The sequence below is a fragment of the Onychostruthus taczanowskii genome, unplaced genomic scaffold, assembly GCF_017590055.1.
Source record: "Onychostruthus taczanowskii isolate IOZ18803 unplaced genomic scaffold, ASM1759005v1 scaffold15, whole genome shotgun sequence".
Lineage (NCBI taxonomy): Eukaryota > Metazoa > Chordata > Aves > Passeriformes > Passeridae > Onychostruthus > Onychostruthus taczanowskii.
The window spans coordinates 4232942-4258313 of NW_024498685.1; the positions used below are offsets into that span (position 1 = coordinate 4232942).

General features: G+C 40.5%; 1 protein-coding gene across 4 annotated transcripts in view; it reads right to left on the reverse strand.

Annotated features, from left to right (window-relative positions):
• The window catches only part of KIAA1549 (KIAA1549 ortholog), a 141746-nt gene that overhangs the window by 11606 nt on the left and 104768 nt on the right, over positions 1–25372 (reverse strand). For 2 of the 4 annotated variants that reach the window (XR_005952214.1, XR_005952213.1), the window contains exons 11-17: positions 15253–15455; positions 11821–11945; positions 7064–7269; positions 5122–5345; positions 3808–3956; positions 1971–2204; positions 981–1033 (exon numbers count right to left, since the gene is read on the reverse strand). Coding sequence is in view for 2 of the 4 variants with exons in the window: in XM_041398760.1 (XP_041254694.1) it covers positions 981–1033; positions 1971–2204; positions 3812–3956; positions 5122–5345; positions 7064–7269; positions 11821–11945; positions 15253–15455 (1190 nt within the window). In the remaining 2 variants the exon portion in view is untranslated. The remainder of the gene's footprint in view (positions 1–980; positions 1034–1970; positions 2205–3807; positions 3957–5121; positions 5346–7063; positions 7270–11820; positions 11946–15252; positions 15456–25372) is intronic. The other 2 variants (XM_041398760.1, XM_041398759.1) reach the window with 1 other exon arrangement.

A 25372-nucleotide genomic window follows, 5' to 3' on the forward strand; every position in this document is an offset into this window, starting at 1 on the left:
AGGTACACACTTGTGCCATTTCATGTATGCTCAACTCGCACTGAAACTGTCACCTCCAGCCAAGAACTATGCAAGATGCTTAGAAACTCCTCCTTTTCTACTTGGTCTTCTCAAAATCAGAGAACAGGTTGCAGAACAATAAATAAAGGAAAGTTCTTCACAGCTATTTTACCATCAAGTTTCCAAGGCAGTGAGACTTCAGGTGAAGTCTGATGAACGACATGAATAGCTGTGGGATTTCATCTCACATGGTGAACTCTAAGAAGGCAATGAGAGAGCAACACAAGGCCACCATTTTACCAGCCTGGCTGCAGCAGCTTGGAGAGACTGAGACAAATCTCACCCCAGTGAGTACCATGACTCAAGTGTCCAACTTCACATGTGGTTAAAACACACAAACCAAATGTGAAATTAACAGTCACCTGGACAACTGTTTTATCCCCTTTACACAATTCTCTCATGGCAAGGGCAGGAGAAGATGGAAAATTTGTTCTTCCCCTGATTTTATAATAATAGGGCTGCAAGGCAGACTTTCTCTGTGAGGGTCACTGTGCTCTGTCATTTATTCTTAACTTGGTTAAAAATAGCACGAATCTGTTAGTCATATGAAAGCTGTTGTGAGTGAGTGTTGCCCTGAGGATACAGAAACAAGATGAAAGCAAGAATACTGGGAGAATTACATGCATCTGAGTAACTGTTTCAGGCTCTCCAAAAGCTCATACTCAGTGGTTTACTGAATATTGGAAGGATTTTGCTATAGCTGAGGGGCTAGAAACACATTTCTTTTAAACAGAGGCTTGGATTCCATACAGCATGCATATGTCATTTATGCTTCATAAATAAATAACAAAGACTGGATCTGGACTCCTGTTACTTCTCATTTATACAGTACTTTGCATAATAATATACCAGTGCCAGTAAGAAATCTGGAGTAATTGCAAGGAAAATAATAAATGATAATTTGATCAGTAAAAAGCTACCTTGGTAGGAGACCTGGTGCTGCTGGCGGAGCCATTCCAAATTCCATGTATCTCTGTCAGGAGAATGAAAAAAACCACCAAATTAAAATCAAAATTCATACCTTGGGAACTCCATGGTCTGCCTTTTAAATGATGAATGGCAGAGATCACTAAGCCTTTATGTAGGACTTGATGGTAGCCATAAGAATTTAAGTTTTACAAACAAAGGAGCACAAGAAGATATGGGAATCACTACTACAGCAGCTACAGTCTCTTCTAAGTGATCAGAGTCTTAATTTAGAAACCTTTCAGAAATACTTTTTCTCACCTGTGGAAAATCAAGAGCTGCTCCAATGTCTACTTAGCAAAACACCAAGCTTTGCATTTGGAAATCTCTTTTTACCTCAAACAGCATCAGACTGCAGCAGAGAGACCACACGGCTCAGACTCATCAGAACTCATGATGATCTACAGGATTAGCCACGTGTTTCAGTGCTCCATCAACACAAAAAAATCATACACAGAAACAGTGCTTCTCTATCCCTCACTTCCTGAAAGCTTTTGGATATCCTGCTGAAAAATATGACCTATGCCAAATACATTATTTTTTTCATTGTCAAAATAGGAACTACCACACATATTAAAAAAAAAAAAAAAAAAAAAAAAAAAAGTTTGACTCTCAGACACAGCAAGACTGACTCGTCAAAGATCCTAACTGGGAAGAGCTGAAATTATCCTAAAGGAAAACTCCTGTCTTCTCTTGTGGCTGAGATGGGAAAAGGGAAAAGAAAGCAAACAGCTCAGAAAGCAAGTTCATCATCTTGTGACAGTCATTTCTGAATTCTCCTTGTTCTGGGAACGTTCCGCATTTGTGCTAAGCCCTGACAGCAAGGGCACAACAGCAGCGGCTCAAGCGGCGCTAACTCCCTGCCCGTTTGACCCGCATCCCACACGTGCTGCTTCCTGCCCCACTGGCCCCAGGCCATCCATCCCTGCCCAGCAGTGGCTCACCGGCTGTGCTGCCGACACCCCGGGCGGGGGCACGGCCGTGGAGCTGGCGGCCTGGCTGCTGGGAGCCACCAGCGCGAAGGCGTCGTCCAGCAGCGAGTGCATGGTCTGCCGGGCCTCCTCGATGGACGGCTGCGGGGGCACGTACTGCGACACCGGGTGCGGGGGCAGGCCCGGGAACTTCCCCAGATCCGCCGAGGATGATGTCTGGGGCTCGGGAGGCAAGTCTGGGTCGGACTGGAGGAAACAGAAGGAAGGTGAAGGGCAGCCACGGAGAAGATCTAACCGGCTTCCAAGCCCCTGTGGGCCTTCAGTCTGAGCAACAAAGTCTTGGCCAGAACCACGGCATCTGCCCTTGCCCTCCCCACTGCTGCATGCACATATGTAACACCAGCAGCTCAAACACTTCATTCGGTGTGATCTGAAGGACTCTGATCTCAGGTAAGGTGGCAGAGCTTTGGACAGGAGTTACTCAGCTATAACAGAAATCTTGTGGTTTACAAGCATGTAATCAAGTCATGCAGAGAGCATTTCTCCACACAGAAAAGAAACCAATCAGCTCTGTCTATATCTTTGACTTCTTTTCAGCTTTTGCAACTCTAAGAAATTAATTCAGTCTTTAGCTTATAACTGACCACATCAGCAGTAACATTAAACAATTGTCTCCTAGAAAAACGCAGAAAGGAAACTGTTAAGGAACTAAGTGGTAACCTGCATGGAGCTTGAACTTGGGTGCATCACCTGAATGGGATTCATCTAAGTGCTTCATTGCAGCAATATCTTAGGCATGCATCATAATTACTACCTGGGATCTTACCACGTGGGCTTATTGTTCATCAGTGGGAGGAAATTAAACAAGCTTTACAACAGCAGACTTATTATCAGAGCTCATTCTTACCACTGCATGCAGACTGCAAAATCAGTCGTCAAGAGGCACAAGTCTCTACTTTATCAGGAACTTAGCATTCTGAGCAGTCTCACTGCAGATGCCAAAGGGGCTGAGCCTGCTGTGTGCCATGTCTTAATTAAACAGCTTCAGATGATAATTCATTCTACTGCAGCATGACATTAAAATCATCACACTCATGTTTGAAGGCAAAGGGAAACTGCAGAAATTGACATCAGAGTCACCTGACCGCATATGCCGCTAACAGTGAAATTCTTAAAATTATTAAACCATCTTTAAAGATAAAAACTGTGCAGGGGCTTCCAATATTAGCATTTGGCTTCATGAAATCTGCTTAGAAGTGGTTAAAGATGCCTAAGTACTGTTTGTGACATGGATATGATTGAACAGAAGTATTCTCCAGCGTCTTTCTTTTTTTAGATGTGAGATAAAATTAATTTTCAAGTCATTGCACTAGAATTGTTTCAAGTTACGGTAGTACAAAGATGTTTTTCTCTATCATTAATAATTAATTGCCACATTTGAAAGATGAGAAAATTTCTCACAAAAAGACCTGAGTCTTCCACTCTGTAAGAGCAAAGGATGAAATTTGCTGTAATATATGAATATATAACATCCAGCAAATTGGACTAGAGTGAAACTATGTTCAAGACATTGTGGAACATGTCAAGCACACTTTCATGTGCATAACACAGTGGCATTAATGAAAACAAGGCTTTGGTTCTTGGCCTCTGTAATATCAAGGAATACTTGGCAGAATTTTACTGCTTGAAAATGACAGACTGTCAATGAAATCCTTATTTCACTTTGATTTACAAGCTAACTGCATGACTGAGACTAACCATATCATATGGACCACAAACAAGGCCAAAAACCTGCCAATGTCACAGCTGTCATCATTATCACAACATTCCTCCCATTCAAGAGACATACATACAATATATGCAGAATTATTGACTCCTGGAGGCCTTTTGTATGTCCCATCACTGTCAGTTGTGATTAACCTGTCCTTTTCGGCATCAATTGGACTCCCATTTATCTGATGGCGACGGCGCTGCTTGGGAGAACGTTTTGCGCGAGAACTTAACAGAAAAAGAAACAAAAAGCAGAGAAAAGAAACAAAGAGCAGAGAGAGACAGACAAAGGTAACCACAATTATTTTTGAAATTTTTCTTCTCAAGGTTGAACTCCTCTGCTCATTCCTCCAAGTAACCCTTGCCTCAGCCCCATTTCTCTTCCCTTTCCCAGTTTTCCATGCCAGTCTCATTAGGTAGCTCAAATCTATTTCCTCAAGCTTCTCTTAATAACACTCTCGTTGGCAACTCTCTGAAACATCCCATTCTTCCCTTAAATTCTCTCCAGAGTCACCTCCCTCCTACATTCACCTGTCCAGGTTGCCTGCGTTCCAGCTCCCCAGCCCAATGTGTGACACATCTGCAGCTGCAGAACAGATCACACTGCCAACAAGGCTTTGTGCTTGGTAAAGAGGGTTTAACCCCAATTTAACCCCACCAGGCAAAGCAGCTGAGGAATCCACACCCCTGGAGAAAAGCTACTTTCTATCAGTGCAGAAGCACCCACTGGGCACCAGTGCTCCAGGAACAAAGTGCCTGTACTCATAAGCCCGAAACAGAACACAGGGAAAGCTTTCTCTGCAAATACAAGGCCAGGAAGGCAGATCTGTGATGCTGACAGACGTGCCTTATAACCTTTTATGTATTCCCTCTGGGTAGTCTCATTGATTTGTGAATTTATCTTTAACGTTCAGAATCTTCATGCTTTTTAGGTCGTTCAAGGTTTTCCTTATTTCACATATTCCCCTCCCCTCCTGCTTTATAAAAATATTATTACTTGCTGGTTATATTACTTGCATATACATTACTTGCAGGTTTCTTTTTTAGTGCTGATATTGCAATTTTGATCCCTCTACACCACACAAGAATTATTCAAACAAATGGCAGAGCAAATACCAAATTGTTTTAAGACTGTTTTCATACATTTAGGATTATTTATCAAGAATTCACTTCTGAGAACTTGTAAAAACATAATTTGAAATAAAAAACATAGCAGCATATACTGAAAGAAATAAAAGTGTCTAGAACAACCCAATCCTTTTCACCTAGATAACTCAAATTCAACTAGTGATCAAAATGATTTCCAGCTCTGACAGTTAAGAAGTACAGTTTTGATGTAGTTTGGGCACTGACTCTAAAAGAAAATTGTTTGTTCCACCTTTGAAACCCCTACCTCTTCCTGGGCTCTATGAAGACGGTAGGCACACTGCCTCCAGGGTCCAAGATCTTGTCAATCTGCATCTGTGCCTTGCGATATATTCTGTGCTGCTCTTTGGAGTCAACCACCACCACGTCATCCACCACTGGGAACTCATAGTGCCCTTTACGCTTGGCGCGCAGGCGGATCTTATTGCGGTGGTGCTCGATCTCGGATTTATGCCTCAGGGCTGTTTGTATCTTCAGGAAGGAGAAGGGAAAAAAAGGGAGGAATATTTTTGCAGTTGTATACTTTGCAAACTGGATTTTGCTGCTCTTCTGTAAACCTCTCCTCCCTACCTCTCTGCCTGCCCCTGCTTCCCTCCCCCAAATCTCTGAAGAACTGAAATAAGTCACACAATTTATGAGCACACTTTCCTTCCTGGATATTTTGCAGTCTCCCCATTGTCTCCCCAGGTAGATGTACTATTATACACAGCACGATTGCCAGCACAGCAGGTACAATTAGAGGGAAGTGGCAATTTGTTAAAAGGCAGGAGGAACAAAAAAAACTCCTCCTATCTGCCAGATGTAACGCCACTCTGAAAAGACTAACCAGTCTGTAAGTTAGCTATGCTAGGCAAACAGATAGATATTTGATCAACAGTGTTATAATATGCTACCCTTTCCCTCTAATGACCTCCATCACATAAGAAGCAGGAACTTCAAGAGCCAACTGAGCTCGTAACTCAGTGCCTCTGCTGTGCATGACAGGCACCCATATGCTCTGCAGGAACACAGCAGCAGCACAAGGGCCCAGATACCCAGATGAACAAGGTACTATCAGCTCTACATTACCCTGAAGGCTGAGTTTTCATTACTTTCTCCTACCTGTTTTCAAATTTCATGGAGTACATCTCATTATCTGGGTAAAGCTGTTGTAATACCACACTTTTAAGTCCTGGCCCAAAACCCACTGAAATTATTCTTATCACTGGTAAACACTTGAGCACCAGATTAGGTAGCAACAACTACCCTGCCTGTGCTGGACTAGTTCTGGAACACATGAGCATCAGCAAATTAAGAACCAAATAAAAATTGATTTTTGTGTATTCTCTCATGAAAATCTGAAAAAATAAAAGCATATACAGGACATAAGTCAGACTTGTTCTTTATGCTTATAGTTAGAATCATATGTCTTCTGCCCATACAGACAGATTTCTGTTTTGTGGCTCCTCTTGCCTCTGTATCCTAGAAATATATATTTGCCTCTCTTCAATAAGGTACTGAGAAACACAGATTCTTGACAAAGTTACAGTTTTGAGTAATCAAAATTCAGGTACAGGTTTGAGTAATCATCCACTCTGAATTATGAAAAACTGTCATCTTACACCAAACCAGGATGCAGGTAGGTGCTACTGTCAGGCAGCGGATGATGTGGTTTTATGGGGCATCACCTCTCCCTGTGCCCCAGGCATGCTCATATTCTGCTAATAGTAACGCGAGCCTCAGAGAAAGCATGAAATTTTGTATGTTTACTTCAGGTGAACACATTAGAAGTTGAAAGCAATGAACTGGGCTGTAAATTCACACCCCAGAATGTTTTGAGATAGCTTCTTTTTATAACCAACATCCTCAGTCCTGAAAAGTAAAAGAATAGCATAGAATGCAAACCAAGGTGGGCCATATGCTCCAATTCTCATACATTGATTGGCACAACTGTCTTTAAGTCATGTCCTGCTAACTAGCAAAAGGATGCTAACACAAAGGTATCCTGACCACCAGATCCTCTCTGTGTTTAAATTTTGGTTTAGGCATCTCTTAAAAACAGGTCAGATAATTTCTCTGGATGGAAACAGGATTATTCCTGTAACTTGTCAAAGAGTTTACAAGGAACTCCTGATAACAAGAAACTGGATACTTTCCACTTGGCTAGGCACAGAATCCTCCAAAAACATGCAAAGCACTTTCAGAAATACCTCTTTATTAATTTTGTTGGTCTCTGCTACCCGATCGGAGAGCACCGAGTTCTGAAGAGGAGGTGCTGCCATGGGCTGCATGGCAATCAGCTGGATCTTGCTTGGGACCCGCCTGCTGGCATCTGAGGAACGGGACATCCTATCCACATGCTCAAAGATAGAGGCTGAGGAGTGCTGCTCGTTTCCACTGCTGGTCTGAGGAGGTCCTAAATTATCAGAACCAATACAGAGTGAAGCAGTGCTGCCAGGGTTATCACAGTCAAATGTTAAGCTCTACAGATGCTGTGCTACAAAACTATGCCCTGTTTTCCATCTGTGTCTAATTTGCCCTACAGGCCTTCCAGCTGACTCACATTTAGTGTACAACAAGTTTACCCCATGGTCTGCAAATTATAAACATTTTCCCATTATATTTCCAGAAGGTGAGCTGTCATTCTTTATTTCTGTAAATCAAGCTCTTGGCACTTGCAAACCCCCAAAATCTCAATCTACTTTCCTGCATAAAAAGCTGTTTAAGTACATTCTGCTAATGATTCCTCTTATCAGTACTTAAGGAGATGCAAATTGCTCAAATGGGGGTTCAAAGAGCAATGAAAGGTGTCCCAATGGAAAATGCATTTCTTAAGTGATAGGACTGATACAGGAACCAACAGAAAACCCCTTAGAAATCCACACAAAACACAAAGAATTTTACAGATTAACGCTTTTAAAGCAGATTTTTTTTTCTCTGTGACAGGATAAATAGTTCTCATAATAATGAGAAAGCTGCATAAATACTGTCATGTTGTAATTTCTTGAAGAGGTTAAACCAACTTAAATACAATCAGCAAAAGACATTATGGAAACCAATATGCATGGAAGTGCACCCAGGTCCTGCCAACAGTTAATTACTTCAATGGAAATGGGTCATCTCCCTCAAAAGACTTGAAATCTACAGGAGCACCCCAGTGATTTGCAGTCAAGCACAGATTTAGTAATTTTTTTTTTCTGATTTGGACCTAAATCCGAAACTGTTATGTAGATCAGGCTTGCAAAAGCTACTGAAAACTTTCAAAACAACCTTTTGTCTTATCCATGTGATAAAGCCACACATTCTCAAACTACTTTTCACCATGAAATACCAAAAATGAGAGATCAAGACTCATGATTCTCCTTACGAAGCAACACAACAGTGTTGAGGGACAGTCCCCCATCTTTCCACAGACTTCTAATAAGGGGATGTGGTTTTCAATATTCAAATCAGGAGGAAAATCTAATTTGCTTCTGAACCAGAATCAATTGCTAATCAACATGATCCACCTACAACAGACAGGAAGGGAAACAAAATAGTCCCTGCTGTGATCCTGTTGCAACATGTGCTGGGAATGCAGGATAGGGTTCAGAAGAGGAGTGAATCCTATCTCCTGTGGAAGATCACAGTAGATGACTTGCTCCTTTGCCTCTTCCAGCACAACAAGGGAGCAGGACAAGAAAAGAATAGTATGCTTTATTATATTCACAACATACTACTTTCGGGCTGGAAAGCAGTCTGGCCACAAGTTAAGCAAAATCCCTCTTCATATTTCTCAGACTTGATCAAAGCATTGTCAAACATACACATTTACAAAAGGCATGCATCATTAATAAATGTGATTTCTCTGTACAAGTGTTCTTAAAATGAAGGTAAACAGCTCCATTCAAGACCTCTGTGTCCCAAATGTTTTGCAAGACAGAGAGCCTAAATGAAACGTCTCACTTCTGTACCTATTTGTATGATCTTAACCATTTGCTGTCTTCACAGCCCCATCTTCATCATGCACCTCTCAGAAGTGTGCAAGCATTGCCTCTCACATGATATGTTAAGTAGTTAGTGTGAACCCCTCAGAGCAATCATGTGGTCAATAGAAATCTGAACTTCTGCATCCATCTTCCCCAAACATAATTTTTTCCTCACCTTTTCACTCTATCAGCTGCTCCCAAGCTCACTGACCTCCAACATAAAATTTTAAGGGTAATTTTGTATTGGTTAGCGAGGTCCAATATTTTCAATTACACAGAGCATTCACGAATTTTAAGGGTAATTTTGTATTACTTGGTTAGCGAGGTCCAATATTTTCAATTACACAGAGCATTCACTCTGAATCTTTATAACTTCATCCATAACTTTCACTTGTACACACATAAACAAGTGCTTGTTTAGCTGAAAGAGTTCTTAAGCTCATTTGGTAAAACAGAAGCCCCACTGAAAAAATTTGTTAAGGCTCTACAGTAACGTCATAAATTTATTACTCCTTTTTTACAGAAGAGATACACACAAAAACCCCTCATAAGCTGCATATGACCGTTAAATCCTCTCCTTGTGTCTACATTCAATGTGTCTATAAATACAAATCAAGATGGAAGTACAGAAAAGTAGATGAAGTCAGGAACAGCACAGCACTGTATACATACAACAGAAAGAGAAATGGTTTCTAACCCAACATAAGAACGAGGTCCTGAAGAAGTTTTGACAGAGAGAATAAGCATAATTTCTCATTTCAGATTTCTTATATTACACTATTATTCACATTTAGAAAATCTTCCTTATAAAGCTATGGGATGGCACTACACGAATGAAATTTTGATTTCAGAATAATTCAGCTGAGGCTAAAAAATAATGGAGAGGTACTTAATACCTCAATAATTGTCAGATCATGTTTTAACAACCAGTCCATACAGGTCACATGCCAGGATCAGTGTCCATCACTGCCCCCTGAGCTGAAACCATTAACTGACCTGAAATGTCAGGAAGCTATGATTTCAAAAGTAATATAGCTGGAGACAGAGAAAGGTTACTGCATCCTGCACCCTTGAGAGACACAGCAACCAAGGTGCATCAGGCCTCATCCAAAATCTGATAAAATCAATGGGATTCTTCAACTCATCCACTGGTATCTTAACCACGCCAGAGTATGCAATTAGAGATAAATGTCACACAGTTTCTTTGATCCCAGTAGGTGACATCCCTAGGATGCAGCTGATGCCTCATTACACCCACCAGTGGAAAGCAGCAGAGAACAGGAGGACAGACAGAGGGGTGGCTACTATTAGATGGTCTGTGCTATCAGAGGACACAGTCTTTATTTTATCACTAGATGTGTTATACATTATCAAAGACAGCATCAGCTTCCTCCTGCCTTATGTTTGCCGTGTCTCAATCCTGGCAGAGAAAACACTAGTTCACAACAAAATATTTGTGTTTCTTTGCAGGTAGCTCATGTTTTTCTTTGGTTTCCAGTTAATTAATTCTACATTAATTCTAATATTATCTCCAACTTGTTTATACAAAGCTGGTTTCAGGACCAACAGCTGCATTAGTTTTGCTTCTTTCACAGTGATGTTTTCCTCAATAATTTGAAAGAATTGGGAGGAAAAAATTAGAAAAATGTGCTGGATTACTATAATTTGTGTTACTGAGACTTTTTTTATACTTCAATAGCTCAAAAGCAATTTTATTTTCTTAGACTCAGAAGACAAGTTCTTCCATCCTTAAGACATAATTGCAGCTACCCCAACACCCCTATTCATATTTGTACTCAACTACCAGCTCTGGTTACTTACCCACTCTGTTTGCTCCTGACAACATAAAGGAAAAAGAAGAGACAACACAGTAATTATGACAAGTAATTTAGCTAGAATGGCAACTAGAAAAAAAAACACAGCAGTAAGATGACTGCATTTACTTTTGAATGAGATGCATGAACTTGGATCAAACTGCTGAATCTCAGCTGCACAAAAAGGGAACTGAATCTCCCATTTAGTAGAGAGCTCTGTGCAGACACAGCCTCAAATTCTGAATGCTAAGAATAGTCCCTATGATTTGCAAACTAGGCGCACCAAATGCTGAAAAAATAGTGCATTTTACCCAGTGAGGGCATGATAGGTAGAAAGGACACATTTTACACAGTCTCCTTGCTGCCTTTACCAGGTAATTCAGATGCAGCAACACATAATATTTCTACACCAAAAGGAAATGTTAAATGTTACATAAAGTTTTAAGCCAGACAGAAAAGAAGAGATGAATCTGGAGTTCCCAGGTAAAAAGAAATGGGAGAACACTAAAACAGAGCAGGAGAATTCAAGTCAGATAGGTTGGAGGAACTCAAACCCTCCTCAGATGTTTTCCCATCTTTTCAAATAAATAAATATATATTTTTTAGAGTACATCCAAGAGAAATAGTGGCACTTTAACTAGAAACAAGATGGTTCTTCATAAAAAAATACCAGTGTTATTTACACAGTAGCACTGAATTTTGATCTTTCTAATGTACAATCACACAGGTATTTTGAATTACAAATCATTTGTAAAATTTTGATCTCTCTGGTGCCATTTTTTTTTTCATATCACTTTTTTAAAGTTACTGTTACAGACACACCCCCGTGGTCTGAAGTCCTGCTGTGACCTCTACTGCCCATGTAACTGTGTGCAATTCTGCTACCAAGAGAGACACAATTAGGTCTGGCTGGACAGAGTTTGGCTGGGGGTGTGTGTGGGACAAAAGGAGGCAAGATTCATTCCTGCTAAGCCATTTGTTTCAAAAGCTTGCTGGAATGAAAGGAATGTACAGCTCCACAGTTTCAACAGAAGAAACTAAACCAAATATGAAGGGATTTTCCGTGGCAAGAAGAGGAAAATCAACGGCCAAAGATGAGTTTAGAAAAGTTACAGCACCAAAGTAACTCTTCAACCTTAGTAAAGAATGAGCGCACACAAGGAGGAAAACAAAAAGGTAACAAACCCTTCTTCACAGCTCTGCGTGGCTTGCCCTCGTTTGCAGCAGTTGATGGTCTTGCACTTTCTTCTCCTGTCTCTCTCCCACTGGATTGTTCACTTGCTGTGGATTCAGCATCTGATGGCGAAATTCTGCCACAAACATGACAAAACAAACAAACCAACACGTAACACAAGTTTGCAAGGGGGCATAATTGTCACACACACAGAATCCTGTGCTAAAATACCTTGTGAAGTCTGCTAACATTTTCCTCTGTTTATGAGTAAATGTATAATACATTATCATAGCTAGATATTCATTGTCATGATGTTACTGTTGCTGTGTGTGAAAAATGACTGCAACACAATTCACATGTGACAATATTATTAAGTAATCTTTCCTTTAAAATACACTACAAGAAAAAGCTCTGCATTTGTAGCTAGCAATTTACCTCTCAGAAAGAAAATAATTGTATTAGGAATACGAAACCCACATAGGTAGCTAGTCTCACATTCAGCCTTACTAACTTGGTGTTCTCTTGCTAAGAATACAAATCTATGTGAATATTTCCCTGACTAGTCAAATGTAAGGCCATTCAAAAATGCTTCTTTCATGTATTTATTCCATGCAGTCACAAGATTCTTAAGAACATTTATTATCTAAAAAAAAATATCTCAGTGTTTGCAGCTTTTGTAGGCAATATAGAAAAATACCATGATCTTCCCCAACAAAATACTTCAGCTGTAAAATTATTCTGATAGCATAAAAATAGAAAAAAATACAGTGCCCACACCACTGCCTGACGCCAAAGCCTGTCTCTTCACATGGGATCAGCCTTTGTGATAGTGTCTCTAGTGACCACTTTGTCCTGTGAACACTCATATTCTATTCTGGCAGGGGGTTATCATGGAGAGTGTGCACATGTCTGTGCACTAACCTCATTAGTGCAGGATTTGATTGGGCTAGATGGGTGTATCTGAACCAGCTAGTGAGGCTAAACATCGACCTGCCTAGAGCACACAAACTAAGATAACTATATGCAGTCTGACAAGTCCATTGAAGTTAAATCTACTTCTTGCAGCTCTGAATTCAACTTCCCTTTTTCTCCTCCCTAAACAATGCCCTGATCTGCAGGACTGTAATACTAATGTCACATCCCATTTAAAAAAAATAACAACAGGAAAAAGAGGATAAATGGTCCTCAATGAGCTTAGAGATCTGCATCACTGTGTCTTTTCCTGTGGGGGAGAGGGTGTGCAGAGCTATCACCTCCACCACCTTTGTCCTGGTTCAGCAGAGTATGAGGCTGGAGCTCTGTGTCCAGATGTCCTACTGACTTTCTGTTTCATCTCATTGTGCTCTGCATTTCCCATGATACTCCTTCCTCAGTGTACCCAAATTACCACCAAGTAATAGGAACATAAATAGTGCTGAGTCAACATCAGCCATTTCTTCTAAGTGCTGAGGAATATGCACTTGGACACTCTCAAGTCAAAATAACAGGTCCAACTCCCAGCTGGAGCCTAGGGATGCTGAGCTTTCTGAACTCAGCTGTTCTTGTTTGTTGTTTCCTACAGATACAGAGCATGTACTCACATCACCACTAGAGTTCCTGGCAAGTAACATACAATCCAGAGCTGAACTGTGATGAACTGAGCTCTGTATTTCCTCACAAAACATCAAGCAGCTAAACCCAACAGAACACAGTATGATACCTTTTCACATTTCAACTCCTGCCTCGGGGAATAAATGTTTCAAATCGCAAGCTGACACGGGCACATCGGCATGGCAGGGAGATGATGGCAACATCTCCATAGTTAAGCCTAAAGGAAGATTTGTTCTCAAGGGAGTATGAGGGAGATTCTCTTCTGAAAACATTTCAAGTGTCTGAACTACAGGCCAGTCACTCTCACCTCTGTGCCTAGGGAGATCATGGAGCAGATTGCCCTGGAAATGATGCTAAGGCACATGAAAAATAAGAAGGGGCTTGGTGACAGCCAACATGGCTTCACTAAGGGCAAATCACACCTGAATTACCTGGTGGCCTTCTACCACAGCGTATCATTAGAATGTTGGCTTCTGAAATTTCTCCTGCTTAATCTTCTGAATTATTCTAGACAAAATACAGTAGCAGCCTCAAATTTAAACTTATTTCTTTTGCTTATTTGCATATAAATATAGATGCCTTCCCTTCACTCACAGTCCATCTCTGTCCTAGATCACTTCTGAACTTTTAAAAAGAAACACAGAAGCATTTGTCTTTCAGATTTATATTACTTTGTTTCAATTTATGTAAGTTACACCAAAACTAGTATAGCTCACTTTTCTTCCATTATTTTCCAGTTTTGTCCACCTTCCACTGGCAGTCTTGTACTTACAAGGCCTGCAGGGATTTAAGAAGACAGGCTTAATATCTGGAAGGGGGAAACTGAGCTTTATGAAGCTCACATGGGGAAGGTGAAGCAAGGATCTTAAGACAACTGGGGCTTCAGAGGAAGCACAGAGGGCTGAACAGAGGAGCACGCTGTGCTGCAGAGACCTGCAGCAGAAGCACCATTAGTTTCTTTCTCAGCTCATCCAACCCTGCTCTTGATTGTTTGCCTTTTTTTTTCCTCCCACTGTGCAGTACCACATAGATATAAGCACAGGGAATGCAGAGCTGGAGACAAAGAATTATAAGAATGAGGGAGAGGAAGAAGAATTAGTGAAAGTGTAGTTCAGAGGGGGTCTTTTCTGAGTTCCATTTTTTTCCCACTTTTTTTTTTTTTTTTTTTTTTTTTTTTTTTGTGCGCAGATCCATCTCTACTGCACAGCTTTGTTCCATCATGTATCCTACAAACACAAGGGAGAGTCATATCATGTGCTTATTGGAAAATGTTAGGAAAATTCTGCTGATGGATGACAGACCCTTCTCCATTTGCACAGCTGTGAATTACCATTCCTTTTTCTGAATAAGACTTGTTTGCTACGAGACCCCCCCCCACACAATAACAACATTTCTGCATCTTCCCTGAATTTTGGAGATACGGCTTAGTTTTGGAAATCCTGACTCTTCATACACGTATTGATCACTATTAATGGGATGGAAACACATTATCTTTGTCAGTGGTTTTCATTTGTTTTTAACCACCTGCTGGCTTAGTGGCTAGAGATCATGAGACTGCACTGGAAAACATACACTTGGTGTTTCCAGTGAACAAGTAAAGACTTGACTCCAGTCAGCTCAGCAGTATCTTAAATACCCCTCTTAACCGGGTATGTTCCCTTTAAAAGAAAAATGAACACTAAATTCTCACAGCCTTGTACTGAAGAGTGGTGAGGTGTAACAGTGGTGGCTCACTAGAAAATGTGAGTTCCAGAGCTCTGGAACAGTTCTTTCCACTGAAATTACCCTAAAAATACAGCAGCCCTTAATAAACTGTTGTCTACTGCAATTTGTTTTTATCTCTGTGAACTGACCTCCCTCTGTGTCGAATGGTCTTTGAAGGCTTTGTGGAAGTCTTGGATTTGGGGCTGGGCACATCTCCGTTCTCAGATGGGGTTGTGTCCTTAATAGGTCCTGGTAAAGGAGCTGGCTCATGGATAATCAGGACATCATCTTTATTGTGCTGGCCCAGATGCTGCTTAGCAAAATCAAAGCCTTTCACACTGGGGGCTTGTAGCTGTGAGAAAAGAACAAAGACAAGAAACAGGAACAGTAAGTGACAATGAGTACAAAGGCTTTGGCTCAGATCTGCAAACAATGGCCACTGAGAGGATGGTCAGGCCACGGCAGTCTCAGGAACTAACACGAGAGCACCAGGGAAAAGAAAAAGAAACTCTCCACAATTCTGTCACCTTACTGCAGTATATGATACACAGTTTAAAATTCCAAATCAATAAATCTAGTTAAAAAATAGACTTCTAATGCTGCTACTATTTTTTACTGCTATTTCTTTAGATTCAATCATCGTGTGAGGACCTTTTTGCGTAGTCGTGAGTGCAAGGCTGCAGATACCTGTGTACAGACTGAAATGGCTACCACCACCAGGTCATATTTCTATTCCTTCCAGCCAAAATGGATGCTGGATTTTAAATAATTTGAATCCTGTCACTGTTGATCTTTCTCATTCTGAGCTCCCCAAATCTGGGAGTGCTTGTACAAACACCTAGTTCATCTGATGAAAGATAAACACTCTGCAGATTCGAGTTATACAGCAGTCTGGCAATGACTTGTTGGCCAGTATTGATGCCTCCAGAATAAAAACTGAAAATCTCTTAGGAATTTCATACTGAACAGACAGAGAAATATATAAAAGGCTTTGGGATTTAGAGAAATTATCCTAAAGACCTTATTCAATAGGCATCTTGCTTGAGAAAGACACAGAATTCAGCCTTTTACTTTCATAACCGTATTTATAAAAAAATCTAATCACCTTATCAATGATGTGATTCACGCTCTCTGCATATTTTTTGGGGGCTTTGGAATAATTGGAAGATCTGAAGAACTAATTAAGAGAAAGTTTTTCTTCAAACCCCACTCAATTTTATGTAGTTTGCAAGTTGAAAGCAGAAAGAAACGTTGACAACTCCAGTTTCTGAAGCACATGCACACTAAACCTGCTGCACACCACAGGCACAAATTCCTCTGTGTGCTCCTAGAGCTGATTTCCTGCAAAGTGAAGCATGTGCTGGAGTGCATTTATGGGTGTGTCAGGTTCCAGATGTTTAAATGAACCCCTTTTCATAAAGCTTGGCAGGCCAACACAGCTAACTGCAAACAGACTCGTCTGATATCATGCCAAAGATAAGCTTGCCTAAGGAATATTCTGAAACAATCTCTTCAAAATATTTTCTCAATAAGCAAACATTTTCCAAATGGTTCTTGCACTTGAGCAAACTGCCTGTTTAAGCCAGTAGATGGCAATAAAAGCTCTTCTGTAAAAACCAACAGTTTATCTGCTGAGGTTTTGGAGTTAATTTCTCACAAAATGAGTAAGCTTCAAACAAATCTGGATGTCTTCTGCCATGTCCATTTGTCCTGGCTTTACAACAGCCCCTTCAATTCAGCATTATGGGTGATTTAGTTATTGAATTTGTGCAAATGACTGCAACCACTGATTCAAAAAGGCACCAGGGAGCTACACTAGGTGAAGGTGTAACTGTGTCTCCATTTCTTTGAGTCATTGTCTTATAGTGAAGCCTTTCTGAAATTTTCTCCCCTTCAGATGTTAAACATTTCTCTTCAGGAACTTGCTTACTTAATAAAACCCCTCCCCCAAAACCCTCCAAAAATCCCCACTCCCATCCCCTCCCCCAAATACTTCTGCAGACAAACTTTTCACTTCTGCTGTCAGAATTATCAGGCCAGCCTGCACCACTTTGGTTACTGAAACTTCTTAGCTACCCCACCTCACTTAGGGCCTGTTTGAAGTTACGTCTGTTCTCCTAGAAGATATTCCTATGCATGGCACTGCTCCTTTGAACCCTCAGTGGCTTCCCTTCTTCTGACCCTTTCACACTCCCTGCTCCTGCCTGCCCAGCCCTGCTGCTGCTTCCTGATGGTCACATCCCCCGTTTCACTACATTCCCCTCCACAGACTCCAGTGCCCGTAGTCCCAAAGGGGGCTTTTTAGCACATTCTTCACCACGTGCTAGGCACAATTCTTCCACAAAAAATCTGGTGGTTCTCTACCCTTTTCTTATCAACCTGCAAAGTTACTACTGCTTTTTGAATAGTGTGATGGGTGAGGAAGGACAACTGAAGAGACAAACATTCCAGGAGACTGGAGTTACCAGGATGGTTTTACTAAGGTTGCTGCATGTCTGGAGCATGAACTTCATTCTATCTTGGAGTCATTCTAGCAGACTGAGTTTGTAAACCTGTTTGGGAGTAAAAAAACCATATGAAAATATAAAATTTTCATGTTTAAAAAAAACTTTGAATAGTCTTATTCATAGTTGCAGTCCAACATGACCTTTTATCTAAGCACAGTCATGGGAACAGATATATTTATGTGTACAGGCACATGTGCCACAGCATATGTATGCATGAATGTTTATGTGCAGACAGACCACACAGCAGCTGAATTAAAAGGCTGTTAGTACTGCAGAGACCAGCACTCACACTGTAACAAATGGCAGTTAAGATTATCTGAAAGGACCACAAAACTGGATCCACACACAGGCATTGCAATAGTCTTGAGTTAGAACATCATAAATTCAGTTCTTCCACAGAAACCTTCTTGCTCTCTCCCACCCTGCTGGATCCTTGGCATAGACTGGCTCTTCTGCTATTAGTCAGGGCTGGGCAGAATGTAACAATGCTATCTGCAAAAGTAGGATCCCCATCTCGTGTCACACAGAAGCTGGCAAACACACACTGAAAGGTGAAGGGGATGCAAGATGAGACTTTTTATTCATGTTTACAGCTAGGGTGGCTACGACTTTAGGGTTTCATGGACATTTGCTGGCAACAGAGGACTGGCCAATCTCCGCTATCACCACCCCAGGCACCACAGAACCTATTGCTATATTTTCCTTAAATCAGAGCCAGGTAAACTCCTCAGCTGGTCTTACTCTTCCTTGACAGGCAGAACCATTCTCTCTGCCCCACTCTCTTCCTGCCAGCTGCCAGTGCCAGTTGACAGCATCCAAGAACCTGAGGCTCATCAGTCTTTACACTTTTAACACCTGGTGTTACCACAAGCTCTGGGTAACACAACAGAGGAAAAACCCTGTCAGCTTCATGGTACAGCTCTACAGACCTCATAAGCATAGAACTGGGTTAATCCTCTGACAATTTAACTGGTATATCTCTAAAAGGGCTTTGTCATGCAAACATTTTCCTAGACTTTTAAAACTTAAGCCAGAAACTGGCATCTCCCCACAGAATCAGCAAAAGCATTTCCCTCACACCAAAGAAACCTTCTTGTTCTCTTTCCTTCAACAACCTACACCCCCTAAGACCCAGAATGTGCACTAGAGCTTCTCCACAACAATTTTTAAAATTCAGACTGAGCATTTCATTTTCTCTTAACCTTCTTCTTTGGAAAACAAACTCTTCTTCTTATCTTAAAAAGCAGTTTCAGTATCAAACCGATACTTGAATGGAAATGGGCTGAATGTTTCAAGTATTATAGAGTTCTGTACAGCCAAACATTTCTAGATATCTCTTGCTAAAAAAACTTAAGTTGGCACTACCAGCTCCAGCCACTACAAAGACTGTATGCATGTATGTGCTTGTGCACATGAATGAAACAACATGACAGAAAAATGTGACAATACATACATACACAACATGATACATGGCTGAATACAGAAAGATGGTCCTCAAAAAATTATAAAATCACTTACTAAAAATATTATTTGAAAACAGAAATAATAACAGGATTACTACTGTAGAAATAACATTAACATAAGCCTACTTTGTTCTTTTAAAAACATAATCTATGCTTCTCATACCTCTCCTTGTAGACCCTGACAACATTATGACTTAACTGAGAAATGACAGCAGCCAAAACCCACATTTTCAGTGAGAAGTGTCTGAAGGACACCGAACCACAACTCTGCTTTTTTCAAAAAAAAGGCAGTCAAACCACTGCCTCAGTGAAATGAGTGGTGTTACTCCTGACTGAAGATGTTTCCAATGTTTTCTTAAAAATTTCTGTGTGCCACCTGCTGAGTTCTTTCTTTTCTTTAGATCAAGTTATGTAACAGATTGCATCACCTCTGCCCATCTTGGGACTGGCAGTCATGACACCATGTGTGGATCACTCATCTACCACTCATATATTAATCACCACCAAGAATGTGGTATCTTTTTTAGAGCACTTTTTAAGTTGTGCTGATACTGTTATTTGTTCAGGTACTGAAAATGAGCTTCTTTTCACCAGCCTCAGGTGCCTTTACCCAGCACTGCACAAAACCAGTCTTGGCAAATGTTTCTTGATTTAAATGTAAGTTGTTAGCAGTGTTAATTTATCTTTAATATACTTGTCAAAAGGAAAGAGACAAACTACTCTGAAGCGTACCACCAAAATGAACATGTCTAAATTACTGCACTCATAAGGAGTTATTATTATACAAATGCAGAACCTGCCAAAATCTTAAAGCAAGATGATTTCATATTGCTAAGTCAAGAGAGTTTTTAATTCTATTGTTACATACTGAATGAAATAATATAAAAAACCCCAAACCAGTATTTGAAGCTCAATTAATGGAAAAATCAAATAATTTCTGCAGAAGCCAATGAAATCTGTGCACCTCAGTCAATTCTTGTTGCATAAAAGCAGATAATAGTTTCAGTGTTGTTCAAGTCACTGAAATACAAAATGGTTGCCAGTATATTGTTTTTTTGGATGCAGAGACCAGGAATGTCAACGACCTGTCTTCAAGAAAGCAAATGCTGCTAACAGCGCCGTGAGTAATTCCAGCAGAAAGTAGAAGAAAAGAAATACACTTAACTCAGTATTCTCCCTGTAGTTCCCACAAGCAGCATTTACATTTGGACATAATATGACGAATAATGCATTAAGACCATTTTCTACTGATTTTATACCATGGTCTTGCCTTGTTCCTTGTAGAGCCAGCTGAATTGAGCAGAGGCTGTTAACATACATTTCTAAGGAAACAGAGGAGCTAAGCATGTGCTTTAGTGTCAGTGCATAACCTGTGAACAGGACAAGAATCCCTATAAAGAAGTCCTGCTGACTTACGACCTTACTGCTAGCATACAGAAAGTTACTGGATAAAGAAACTTTTCAGAAAAAAAAAGTCTGCAAGCTTAAACACAGTAAGTCAATGAGACACACTGTTCTTGAAAGTAATGTGGGTTGAAGTTGTAAGTCAGTGTGATTTAGGACAGTTAAAGCTACTACACATTGCCAACTGACTTCACAACCTGCCCTTTACACCACCAAACTCTTGTCCATATCCCAGGGCACCATAACATGGGTTAGTGTGAATTCCCTGCATCACTCTGATGACGCATCAAAAAAAATAAGAATTTGTAGTTACTTGTGTGCTTGGTGGAGTCTTCTTCATTTTAACTCTTTTTTCACTATGTGTCTACTATCTCATCCAAAAAGTCATCTACATCCTCTTCCCACAAGGATCATTCATCCATAAGGTTTGCAGTCACTGTTCCACAAGATATTCAAAACACCTACCAGTCTACCAATAAATAAAAATTTAGAAGTACTGAGTTCACCTTTCAAAGTCTTATTTTCTTATTCAGCTCATTTTTCTATTATCATTCCTACATATCTTTCCACATAAGTACAAACTCTGTATCTTTGCATTGCTCTCCTTTGACATACACCCCTTTGGGATGATGGCCAGGGACTGCCTGTAAAGTATGCATACAATTTATACATGTGATTCAATAACAATAATGCATATCTGATTTAAGACACAAAACCTCTTCATTCATGAGAGAAGCATACTGGAAGATTTCATAGAAGGAGAGTTCTGACTCCGTAGCCACCTTTAAAATACTGAAAAAAGACCGACTTGTATCCCTTGAGGTCTTTTTGTGCCATTGTGTCTCTTTTCTGACACGGGATATTATGCAATGTATTTATACCATAAGCCAAACTTCTTTAAAACAAAACCCCAACACTAAGCATCACTGAGTAATGTGCAGAGGGGTTCCTTCACTTTTGCTGGTTTAGAAAATATGTTTAGGGACCAAAACAAAAAGCAGTCTCTAACTTAAATACCTTTACTTGGTAACAGTGTTTGTATGTAAACAGAAGTGCACATGCAATGACAGTTCCCTGTATTTATTACATCTTACTTGGGATGCCATCACCTTCCCACTACAGCACGGTGACAGCCTATGCCCTTTGTGGCAAGCCTCAAACCAGAAGCAGGATTTTGAGACCTGTGGGCCAAAAAAGAGGCTGCAGGTACAAAATGCCACACATTTTCTTATCTCGAAGTATCTCTATACAAATTACATTTCCCATTTGTCATCACAACAGCACTTCAGTCAACTATTGCCATTTCTGGGAATAGGTAAAGCAGTTGAGCAAACCTGTCCTTGGGGAAAAGAAATATGCTTAGAGATGCTTGGGTTTCTCCCATCAAGTTGGGAAAAAGTAGCACACTGTATAGCCAGCACTGGCACAGAAAATCAGAACAAGCTGGTGTACAGCCTCTGGTCCTCCTTCCCTCCGCTGGAAAGCCAAAACTGTGTTACTGCTTACCACCAAACAAATAGTAAGGAAAGCAGGAATCCCACAGAAAACACCTCCTCAAGAATTTTGCTTCTGGAGTAGGATTAAAAACAAATAAAGAAAACCCCAAACTTACAAAACTTTATAAAGCCTGAGATTCTCAAGACACCTGTCCTGAAATATTTTCTTAAGACAGATTCTTCTTGCGGATTTCCGTCATCCCTCTTCTTCTCCTTTGTGCATTTCTTCCTGCCACACTAATGTTACCATGACAGCTCAGTAAATTTCACAAAATACAAGAGGGATCATGTTGTTGAAAGCCCATAACTCTGAGTACATATATGCCCACAGGCTGCTGAGATAACTGCTGTTAACAGGCAGAATTTTGTTCCTGAATCACACACAGTTTTAGCTTTCCTTCTCAGACAGAAATGCCGCTGGGTGGATACTATCTTAATCATAGTTTGTGAGGTTCCTTTGCACACTGCTTGGATAGAAGTGTCAGGAGTAAGCTAGAAGAAGACTGGCAGCTTTATACAATAGGCAGGTATTTTTCATCCCTAAGTTACATTAACAATTACTCCTCTAAGTCCACGTACATAACTCGAACACCAGCTGCAACCTCTAAGAGAGCACAACACATAAAAAAAATTACAAATTAAGGGAAGTCTCTTCTAAACTTGTGAGGCAAATAAATATATTCTAACATGACTCTCACCATCTGCACAGAGACAACACAGTCCAAAAACCCATCCTCTTACAAATAATGAGAGAAGTACTACCACTTTTAACTGAAGATTTCCAAGATAGAGCAGAGGTCAGCAATTTTCATTTATTTTTTCATGCTGATATTTTGTTGGGTTCAATGATTCACATATTTATATACCTAAGAGGGGTTTAACGAGCACAGAAAGTACATTCCCATATACTGCAGAAATATTCTGCTTGCTGAAATGAAACTGCAAGTTTCAAACACAAGTGCATAGCACATTAAAACCTTAGGCAACAATGATTTAATTTTGGTGCATTTCCATGCTCCCAAAACAGTTAAATTCCACAGCATATTCTCTATCGTGTTTTGTTAGGAGAGAAAAATTTATTTCCCCAGTATTAATCTCATCTCAGAGGCTTATTATGCTTAGGATGGCTCATTTACCTGTATCCTGAAAACAGATTCTTTTTATTTAACTCCTTTTGAAAAGTAACCACTACATAAATATGACTCCATAAATCCACTGATCCCCTACCTTTTGAACGGCATATTCTACTCTCCCCCCTCAAAACAAATGGAACAGAATTAGAAATGTTCATATTATTCAAAGGTTCAAATGCCAGTTCAAAAGCAGGGATTAGAAAACTGGGGCTCCTCTGATTGGAAAAAGAGATGAGAGAGATAGCAATATGACAGAGGTCTATAAAGCAGGATTGGCAGAGATGAAGTGCCTAGGAATCAGCTGTTCCCTGTCCCCTCCAATACAAGGACCAAGGGCCACCACAGAAAAACTTAAAATTAGCAGGATAAAACCATGGTGAAACAAAATGATGCGGCTCTTCATGTAACATGCTGTGGAAACCCCTGTCAGCAGCTGAGGAGAGCTCAGAAGTACCAAACAAGTCCATGCAAAAAAAAGCGCTTTGAGGGTTGCTAAATATCATCACTTCTAGACACAAATAACTGGAGGCTGAAGAGTTAATCAAGGCAAAGCAATCCATATACTCGCCCTGTCCTTCTCCCCTTCTCTAGGCTTTTCCACGTGGCATCTGGGCTAGCTGGCCTTTTGGAATGATCTCAAGACAGATACTCAAATGTTTCTAAGAAAGCAGATAGAGACATTTTACTTTTTATACCTATTTGTATAAGCAGCGTATCTAAGTGTGCTATTTTGTTTCTACCACTTGTGAATAGTTAATCCTCATTACAGAAGAAGAGTTACTACAAAAGAGTTCTTTCAGAGGAATTGCCATCAGAGAAATGTATTGTTGAGAAGTAATTAAGATGTTGAATACTCTATCCCTCGTTAGAATCCAGCTATTGACTCTGAAGGAGATCCTGTATGCCATTCCCAGTCAGTTTGGAAGACAACAGTTTGGATAGTTAGTCAGGGTAGCTATTAGAAATGAATGGTATTTGTTATGCAAACATGAATCTCTTGCATAAACTCATGTCAGTTTTCAAGTAGTTTTGTAAGATTGGTGTCAGCTGCCTTTCTTAACATGAGTATCTTTTGACTGATTTTTTCTGCAATGCAGAGCTGTTGCCTCGACATTAGACAGATGAACAAAAGGATTACAGGATGTCAAAACATCATGAGAATTCTTTGCATCAGGAGCAGAAGCCTGGTATTTAGCCCCCAGCAGGGCTGGCCTCTGATCTTGGGAACATCCAAGAGATAGTCTACAGATTATACAATAATAAGCAAAATTCTCAATTCAGAGGTGTAAAGTTACACCTGACACATGACATTTGGATATCAGATATTCCTGCTTAGGGGGGAAATCAAAATCCACACAAGTGCCTCTCAGACATCTTGCAGCAAGCATGACTCATTACCTGTGACCGTGAGCAGATGAGAGCAGACATGCAAGGGCTGGTGACAGCCCCCAGGTGATGATGACACTTGAGCTGAGCTGTGCTGGCACAGCCCTCCAGCACTGGCACTACCTGTGCTGCAGCTCCAGGAGGAGGTGCAGGACTTTGTCCAAGGCTTTGAACACTCCACCTGTGCCATGTATAAACACACACAGGAGGGACACTGAACCAGAAGGACATACTCAGTCTGTAGGAAGCACGGTGGCACGCAGAAGGCTCCAGAGAGGAGAGACATCTGACTGGAGAAGCAGACATTCTTCCCAATGGGTTTTACGATGTGCCCTTGGATACATAAGGAACTGAGCAAGCCACTTGAAGCTATCACTGCAAAAGCAATGACTTCAGCACACATTTACAGGAGAACATCCAAGACATTCTAAATAAACTACTAATTAGCTTGTCCAGTTCTTGCCATTAGGGCAGGGAGCCTTTCCCTGAATAACTGTCTACAGCTGAGAAGTCCTAGGAAGGGATCTGACATTTTTCTTCAAATGTTTGTAACATAGAAAGAAAAGTGAAACCCCTAGAGAACCAGGCTCCATTTTAATTTTTGGATGTCTGCAGAGAAAGAAGTAATACTGCTGACTCTGCTTCCATTGTGGATAACATGTAGAATGGTTGTTTTGCTCTCTGGGGAAGAGGAAAGAAGTGGTTTTGCACAAAAACATCAGAGGCCAAGTGCAGGTCATGAAGAAAAAACTCAGTTGCCCACAAAAGCTTCTTTGCAGGAAAAAAAAGCTTGGGAAAAGCAAAAAGTTGGGACAATGTTATGGTGGATATAGGCAATGGCAAGAGAGAAAATCTTGTTATTTAAAAACATCACTTGTGC